Genomic DNA, 9,517 nt, shown 5'->3' with positions numbered 1-9,517 from the left:
TCTGCAAGTCTTGCATCTCAGTACAAGTATTATACAGAAGGACTATCAAACTGTTCTGTCAGCTCATTTGTCACTGTTTGTAGCCATCTATATGTAATGATGTGAATCATGGAACTCACTGACATTTGTATGTCCTCTCCTTGCTTGTTTTGCTGTATTTAACATGTCCTAGAGATCACTGGGTATTACATCCCATCTGCACTAGACTGGATGGTATTCATACAATCCAGCATCCAGCACCTAGTGTGGCCAGCCAGTCTCCCTTGCCTTGATAAGCAGTAAATGGAAAGTGGCAGGCTCTTTCCCAGAGGCCAGTTGAGAGCAAGAACCAAACCACAGAGGCTTGCAACCAACATTACTCGCCTTCCTGGCTGCCTCCAATAGAATACCAACCAACTAACCAATTCATTCTCATTTGTCTGTCTTGCCCCTTATGTCCAGTACTGGAGAGGATGAACGGATGCTGTAATGGCTAATCCGAGAGTGAGGTCACCTGCAGCCTTGTTTTATCACGTATTTTCCGGGGAATGCAATGCAAGCCCTAACCTATCCTGCCACAGATAGAACAAAGTACTCCCCAGTCCCCCTCCACATTACAGAGACATGCATGAAGGAGGTGGAGGGGGGACCACAAAAATATAAAGCACATGAATCTTGGTTCAAACGTATGATGAAGAAAGTGCCTCTGAGAGACAGTAACTGTGAGAATGGCTCTTTGTTGACGTGCAGGCTGATTTGCCTTGGCTCAGCCTGCAGTGAAAGAGGATCACCTTGCATTTGTGGGCTTACAGCACAGCAGCTGTGTTTAAGTCCACAGGCAGGGCTTACTGCAATTTAATATTTTTACAGATGCAAGCCTAACAAAAACCAGTAGCTTTACTACCGTGACAGGATTCTTTCGTTTTTAAATTTCTTTCTTGAAACCTAATGTCACCCAAGTGCAATTTGCTATCACATCAGTATTTCTGCTTTCACTTTCCAAACATAAATCTCATCCCCTTAAGCCTTCACCACAATAAACAATTCTGACACAAAGCTTTACGTTCCTGTACATAGCTCTTCTCGTGAGCAAAAGTCATTAAAGGAGTAGCACCTTAAATCTGGAACATCAAACTTCCAATTTATTTAAGAACAATGATATGAAATGATCAGAGACCTGCACAATGTGGATGAAATTATATACCTAGGAAGTATTAAATAAGGTTGAGTTTTTTCCCTGTGCCTGCATGGCCTCCCTCAGTCTCTCCTTCTTCATGCAGCTCAGCTTTAAAAATGTCCCATGCAGCACTGATGGGGGGAGTAATTAGATGCGGAGACATTTCAGCCTTTTAATTATAATTAAAAGTTAAACTATAAGGCAGCCTGGGCCCACCCAGTGCTCTAACAGAGTTAGGGGAGAACTACAGATCCTCTGCCTTTGCTGATAGGAACCCACCATGCTCCTCTTAGCAGAACAGACAGGATTCCCTCACATTGCAGGAGAAAAACATTAGAAGTGCCCTCTTACCTTTAAAACAACTCACTCCTATTAAATCTGACATCAGATGCACACCAGTGAGTCACAAAGCAGTCTGTGTGGAACACTAATGAGATGAAGGACCAGACCTACACAGCACCACAGTTCACAAGCTCTTATACAGAACAGATATACAAGGGAGGGAAGGAAAAAGGTGCTGGGGGGGGTGGAGCACAGACCAAAAAGAAAAAGACCTTTGCTTCAATTCAAATTATTAGAAGAAAAGATGAAAAGCACACTGCTGTCTCTCTGACCATGGCTCACAGCAGTATAAGTGAAGAAACAGGGGGTTTGAATGGGAACCCTTCCATGTTAGGTTTCTGGATCCTAAACCAGAAAAAGAAGTTTGTGCCTTACTGCACATAGATTTGCTGAAGGAACAAAGGCACAGTGGAAGCCAAAAAACATTCACCAGCTTTTGGAGTTAGAGAAGGCACTGTAAATTAAGTATTGCATGATTATTTTACTTTGCTGTTCATTCATTGTTGTAAGATTATTTTCAGCAGTAGGCATGGTGGAGGTACACTTGTCTTGCAGAGTCACAGGAATAAGTGAATTCAGCAGTCAAAGCAGCCATTCACAATGATATCCTTGTTTGGTGCACCTTCAAAAAGGCTGCATGATTTTATGTATAGCCTGCCAAGCCGCAAGTACCCATTTGTGTCCTAAAATGTCTTAGTACTAAAAATCAAAGTAAAATACGCTGTTCTTATCTATTGCTTATTTTCTGAGGTGATCAAGTACAAAAATCTCTCATCAACTGTGTTACATGCATCAAGTGATTGGCTTTTTTTTTTTTAAAAAAAAGAAATCTATGACAATTTTGAAGGATTTAAAATCTTTGTATTTGTTTGGAAGATTTTGCAAATCCCTAGCTCTAGGGAGTCCTCCAGTAAACTTATTTATGAGGAAGAGAAATAACAAAGCATATTTTAAACATTAAGTCAACGTGTAGTATAGCTTCTAAGCTGTTAAATCTTGGATCAAAGTGTTGGTAGATCCAAGGAAGATCGGAGTGTTCAGGATCTTCCATTATACACAGAATCAGCTGAAGATCAGATTAATTTTTTTTAAGAAATCTCCCTCTGGTGTTGAAGAGGGAATTCAAATTTCTTGCTAATCATCTGTTGAATCAGCCAGCCGTATTATAGAATCATAGTAATTTAGGCTGGAAAACACTTTTGAGATCGTCAAGTCCAACTGTTAACCCAGGACTGTTAACAGGACAATAGCAGTACAGGAAACTGAAGGGTTCATCATGAACAAAAGAAAACATCTGAGCATAGTTCTGTTAGAAACACGGACAACAACAGCAACCAGTATGTTTTGCTCCAAAGTTAGCTGTTGTCCAGAAATTTGGCTTGCTATGCTAATCTCTTGCTATGCCCAGGTAGAATATTCAATTATTTTTAGCTTAATAGGCTGTTCAAGTCTTAATAAATATTCTCTGTAAAAGTCCGATGAGGTGGAGGAAGCCTGTTATATTGTGTCTATTCTGGCTACCTGCAATTTGGAATACAAAAAACCCCAAACCACCAATGACCACAAAACAAAACAAAAGTCAAAACCAAAACCCCTCACTATTCACGGTGCTGCAAGTTCCAGCAGAGTGCCAAATGCAGTACTTTAAATTGTAAAAACCAGCCATATGACAGTCATAACCAATTACAAACACATCTGAAATTACACTGGAATTTTGTCTTACTGTGCTAGTACTTTAGAAAGTGAATTTGGTTAAGTGAATTTTAAAGGGCATATTATTTCACTCAAAGCATTGTTAAGAATTAATTTTTAGACCAGTACTGCTGAAGATGCAAGCATAGATTTTAGCAGAAGAAATACCTTGTTCCAAGGTAACCTCCTCCAAATCAGGGTTAAGCAGCTCCAGAAACGAGGTGAGTTTTGCAGAGAACAAGCATGCATGCTCAGAGGAAGAGACAGACTTCCCTTTGCATTCTGTAATACATAAACCACGTAAATCACTAACTCTACCAGCTACGCAAGGGCTCCGTCCTGATTCACAGCACTGTTGGTGGGATATAGAGCCTTAGAGCTCTGAGTCAAAAGTTCAAATGTAGTCCAGTACTGATGGAACAAGTTTTTCAATGATTTACTATTGCCAGCCCAGCTGTGGCAAATCAACTCCACATAATGCAAGGCCAGTGTATTGCAATCAACTTAACTGCATGAGTGGTAAAGACACAAAGCTGAATGAGACAGCTGTTTCTGTACAACACTGTTGCCTGCCATTGCACTAAAGAAGTTAATTTCCCAGACCTACTAAAGAAAAGAAAAAAACAAACCAACACTAAAACCACCCAAAGCTTTAAAGAAGTCCAGTAACTTTCACGATTTGCTTCTCAAGACAGGTATCTAACTTCCTCAATACTATCAATGAACTTCCAGCGACTAAAACCAGGTACTAGATTATTAAAAGGGATGCTCTGGGTCCCACATCAACACCAAAACTACTTAAATATGAAATAAAACAATTTAGAAAAATAGCTGTGGTGTTAGGATGAGCTCAGAACATAGAGGCAGACCGGCTACGAAACATGCTGTTTCTACAGGCTTTTCTATTCGTGTACTCCAAAACTATTTAAGAAGTAGTCTTAACAGAGTTTCACTGCTGACAGAAGTCGGCAAAGCCATAACCAGACTTCTGCTTCTCAGGTCTGCCCCAGAAAGCCTATGGGAAGGCCTATACAGAAAGGTCACTGGATCTTTGGGGACCAACTATGTTCATCAAGCCAATGTATTCGAGTCACATGACTCTGGAATGGAATACAAGACCTTTTAAAGCAAACATACAGCATATGACATGCAAACATGTTTTTCTGTCAGACTACACTCATTGAAAAGCACTCAGTTTTCCGTTACTCAGATCACATTTGGTGGAGTTTAGGATCCAAGTACAATACAAATGACAGCAGTTTCTAGCAATCCAGGTTTGCTGTCCTTCAAAAAGAAACAGAGAAAAAAATTTCCACCCATTGAATCAACAACTCCTTTTCATAACTTAAATTTTTTAGAGATGTAAATCAGACCTGACCCTTACTAATCTGGACTCTATTTGTAACAGGTTAAAATTGGCATTATTGTAAATCTGATGGAGAACTTGGGACATGGAAGTATACTTGCTATGGTCAATCCTTATTCTTAAGGTAATGGGCGTAGAAAACAAATAAGCTTAACAATACTAACGCAGTCTTTTAAAGTGGTTTTTTTTAATTTAAAAATTTTGTCAAACAAGGTAAGTATTTACAAAACATTGAGCCTTTCAATTCTGTTATCAAAACCTGCTGAACATAGAACACATAAAACTTAAAGTAGAATATTCTACAAATCTAAAATAAGATATCAATAAAATTCATGTGATTGACTTAAAAATGACCCCATTTCCCAAACAGGAAAGATAAAATACGAACCAGCAGAGCCTGAACGGGATATGCAAACTTCCAATAGATTCATTAGAGACAGTCTCTGAGTAGTAATCTAACAGACTAGTAATTGATGCTAGATCAAACCCATTGGTCATCTGTTGAACGTAAACTGTATATACAAAATTTACAAATATTTTCAAAAGCTCATTCTTAGTCTTTGGAAATATGTTATAATTAATTCAATACAGTTGATGCAATCTCTCTGTCTAGGAGCTTTTCTGTATAAGGGTGTAACTTGTCTGTCCAAAAGAGAAAAAGAATTCAAATTCTTCTGCAGGACAAAAAGATCAGAAATTTTTAATAAGGCTGAACCCAAATTTAAAAAGGCCATACATGGAGTGTCCTTTCATATCACAAACAGGAAGAATCCAGATGACTCAAATCAGGACAGGGAGCAGGACATTGTAAAATCTTCAGAAATCCACGTATTTTGCTTGCAGAGAACCTTTACTCAGTGCTTTCAGAGAAAGGCAATATATACCTCATCTAGTCTAAGAAGACTGGCGTAGGTATAGAGTTAGCTTCATTACACAACAGAAAATGAAGCAGAGATTTGTATGTGGTTCTCCTTCCTTTTATACAGCATATGAGATTTCAGATCAGATGCTGTTTCACCTTGATCAGCAACAGAAGGGAGCCTTCACATCAAGGCCAGCCGAACACTTCATTTCACTGTGTTACTGGCAAAGCAACATTAACAGGCACTTGGCTAGGCTGTTGTGCTGGTGACCCGTTACTGAGAGGTTGTTGTGGAACAGCAGCTGGTTCCATTTTGCTGATGTGTGTTATGAAGCGTAACCGAAGCTTCAAGGCTGGTCTTAAATTACAAATTATTTTCTCAACCTGATTAAAAAAATGCATAAAGAAATAAAGAAATGCACTTGGTAAAACAGAAGTATTTTGACTTACGTCACTACTGTACACAAACATCACATTAGCACAGTGAAAAAAAGAAAATACATAGCAAATAGTAATATTTATGTCAATAATTTATTTAGCATGTTAACCTTTGGACCTCTTCTGATAACTAACCTTAAAAAAACACCTCTCTGGTGTTACATTTATATACCAAAGCTTTGCAAAACAATTCACAAAACTGACACTTTGAAAAGCACATACTGTTATAAACTTAAATTGGGTGAATGATTTTTCACTGAGCATGGATGCATTCTTACTTTTGTCATATGTCAAGTTATATTAATGGATCAGATATGAGGTAAAGCTTAAATTATGTAGATTGAAATGAGGAAAAGTTATGAAACATACCATAGCTTTATTTCTAGCGATTACTTTAATAATAGTACTTAAAGCATCCTCAAGCTACATTTTAAATTTCAGACTACAGAAATTAATCTTGAAATCTGAGATACCTACTAGTCTACTGAATCTGAAGTTTTTAAACGTGTAGAAGTGCACCAACTTCCTAATTTGCATATAATGACTAGTCAACCGTTAAGCATTTTGTTGGACTGCTACCTACGAGAATAGTTCATAAAAAGATTAAACTGCTACGTGGGAGGAAAGATATTAAAGTATCAATATCTACTGTTTACTTACTTGGTCTTTCACACTGTCACCTGTAAACATATACTTCATATGATACAAGAAGTCACATATAGGATTCATGTAGTTCAGGTGTGAGCTGTACTGATCTGCATTCAGGAGCATCTCATAAAATGCCACTCCGATCTGTTTGCACAGACACAAAAAGCACCCCAAATGAAAACAGGTTTTAAAATTCTTTAGCGCAGAAATACAGTTAAACAGTGCAACAAATACTGCTTTTTAAGTATCTGTGATTCCTAACTATTTTCTTACAAGGACAAATAGGCAGGTCTAACTCATCCCATTATGCCCAATTAAATGACCCCATTTTCCCAAGTTAACTTCCGGTGAGTGCAATGATGGTATTTTGGTACATGCTACGTAATTAGTGCTTAAATGTCATTGACTGCAATATGGTTTAAGCAAGTGCCTACCAATTTCACAAAAGTGCATCTTAGTAAATAACTAGAAGAAAGTTTAGCACAAGATTTGAGTCTTTTAGAGAGCAGACATTACAGTTTACTGCATTCAGCTTGTATCTAGACTCCAGCAAGGTCTTCTACAAATGCATACAATGCACTCTCTACAAAGAGCTTACCACTAGAGTATTCAAACATACTTAAGGAAGTGTTGTGTGCAAACATATGTATGCCTATGACCATTTAAAGATGGCACTGTGAAAACCTGAATTTTGTGGCTGGTCACTTAAGTCACAGGATAGCTGCTGTCTACTCTGAAGGTAGCAACTTCTTGTGATTTCCTCACACCAAAATCAATTCCTTGCAAAGAAAAAGGAGTGGTATGGGAATGTTAAGAAGCATGGAAAGCTGACAGCTTTTTAACTTTTTTTGTATTTTGGTTCAATGCAGGCACAGAAAAAAATCATTTCTGACAGAGGAAGGAAGAAACCAGTCAAAGCAATAGTTACTAGCAATTTATAGTACTATAGAGGAATCTATAAAGCTCCAACAGTACTTTCTGTTGCTTACCAATACTTTTACTCAAGCACTGCTTTAAGAAAAAAACCTTTTTGCAGTTACTTTTATTGTAGCTTTAAGACCAAAAAACCCAGACAAAACCCATAGAAAAAAACCACCACAGAAAACAAGATTTCTAAACAATTAGATACATATTTTCTGTTTCCTACTTCCAAAGTATACTTACAAAGAACTAGAAAAGGCTGTAACTTGGACAAAACTGGAGGAAATATGTAAACAAGTAAACAGAAACACTGCCATAAGATTACTTAACTAGCTGATCAGTTTCATACAGTATCCTGCGTTCATGATATATCCAAAAACACGGGAACAAAGACTTCTCCCACTGTGTATGCATCCCTACACTTTTTTACTTCTTCAAAAAACAATGTATTCAAATCAAGTATTTTAGAAAGAACTGGAGGGTGGGGAGAGTTGCAGGACAGGAACTCATGGGGACCCTAGAAAATTAATAGCGAAGTCCCCTGTACAGACGTTGGTAACTGGGAATGAAAGAGTAATCAGTAGTGGCAATAGACCTGTATGTTATGTTGGTCAGAATCTGGAGGGAGACAAGTTGCATACTTGACAAGCATGCTTTATGTATATTTACCAACAGCATAGATATTTAAAGACAGAATCCCAAGTTAAGCTCTTTTTTCCAGAAGGGTCTCTGCTACATGCCGTTCTTCAGCTCATCTGCCTACTGGCCATCTCCATCTCGCTTCTTCTCTCCTAACCTTATCCACATTGATAGGTATGTAAGAAACAGCCTGTGGTCCTCCACCCTCACAATTCACCTCTTGCATACTTCCTTCCTCTGCAGAGAAGCTTTTAAAACAGAAAGTCTGATGCATGCAGTCTGACAGCCAAAGAAAGCATGCATTGCTTGCTATTTTTGAGGCTGTATTTCTTTTTTGGTAAAAAAAGAAATCTATTTTATCCTTGAACCAAGCTGACAAGATAGCAGTTAACTGGGTAGCTGGATACCAACGCAGCAATTCAGACCCTTGAAAATACTGTTTAATTTCTATAGAATTTAATTCTGAATGTTTATCAAAGACCTCTATCAGATTCTGCTTTGTAATATAATTGCAAAGCTAAAATAATATATACTGTATAAAGTATGCCAAGAGCTACACTTTACCTCTATCATGCATCGTGTCCTCTCCTGCTGAAACCGTTGTAGAAAAGGACCAACAAGGTGGTAAACGTAGAGTAACTGGAACTCTGTTTTCACTATGGGTATCAACACTTCTGTGAGGAACCTGCAGTATTTCAAGACACTTAATACTTCAAATGGACTTTTTCCCCTACCCCAAATTCTAGCCAAAACATCACATTCTCTTTCACAGATTTGGGCCTTCATTTTAGAAAATACCATGTAGCTCTGCAAATATCAGTTATTTCAAATATTATTTATTTCAGTGAAGCTCCAGAACATTTCCAGGCAATGATTCTGAGCTCAGTATAACACTACGCACAGTTAAAAAGCTGTCCTCTGACATTTTAACACTACCCTTAAATCAAGGTTCAGGATTAATTGAGGAATACAGCAAACCACCTTCATTTTTGTTCAGTTATTTTAAAACTTAGTAACTGAAGTCTGTAAGTTCTGTCATTAACACAGCCCTGGCAAAAGTCTAATCTTCTAATGTAGTGGTATTTTTTGCTTGCTTTAATGATTAAGTGGACCACTACCACATCCTTCAGTCAGCAAAGCATCTCAACTTGCAGTACAGGGTACTTGCTAGAATTAAGGATACGTTTACTGATTATAGTTGATGCTTTAGAAATATGCTACGGTCAACCGTTTAAGAAAATTTTAAATTAATAAAAGCATAAAAGCTAATAAAGATTAAAAAGGCTCATTAAAGTTAGTCACACTCTAGATAAAAGCCCCAAACTTTACAGGTAACAAGAATTATGTCAGTGGAAGGGCAAGCTGGAAAAGAACTTGTGAATCTATCTGGTGAGTTCTGGAGCTCCCCTGTACATATTTGCTGGTCTAATGCTACAGATACAGCTTTGTTATC

General features: G+C 37.8%; 1 protein-coding gene across 2 annotated transcripts in view; it reads right to left on the bottom strand.

Annotated features, from left to right (window-relative positions):
• Window positions 1-4,723: 4,723 nt before the first annotated feature.
• Window positions 4,724-9,517, bottom strand: part of MED23 (mediator complex subunit 23) — a 40,382-nt gene continuing 35,588 nt past the window's right edge. For both annotated transcript variants that reach the window (XM_005432841.4, XM_005432842.4), the window contains 3 exons: window positions 8,629-8,749; window positions 6,517-6,648; window positions 4,724-5,802 (listed from right to left, as the gene is read on the bottom strand). In XM_005432841.4, the coding sequence (XP_005432898.1) occupies window positions 5,629-5,802; window positions 6,517-6,648; window positions 8,629-8,749 (427 nt within the window). In that variant the 3' untranslated portion in view covers window positions 4,724-5,628. The remainder of the gene's footprint in view (window positions 5,803-6,516; window positions 6,649-8,628; window positions 8,750-9,517) is intronic.

Source organism: Falco cherrug, chromosome 6 (assembly GCF_023634085.1).
Source record: "Falco cherrug isolate bFalChe1 chromosome 6, bFalChe1.pri, whole genome shotgun sequence".
NCBI classification, from domain to species: domain Eukaryota; kingdom Metazoa; phylum Chordata; class Aves; order Falconiformes; family Falconidae; genus Falco; species Falco cherrug.
This window is presented reverse-complemented; position numbering and strand designations above follow the sequence as displayed.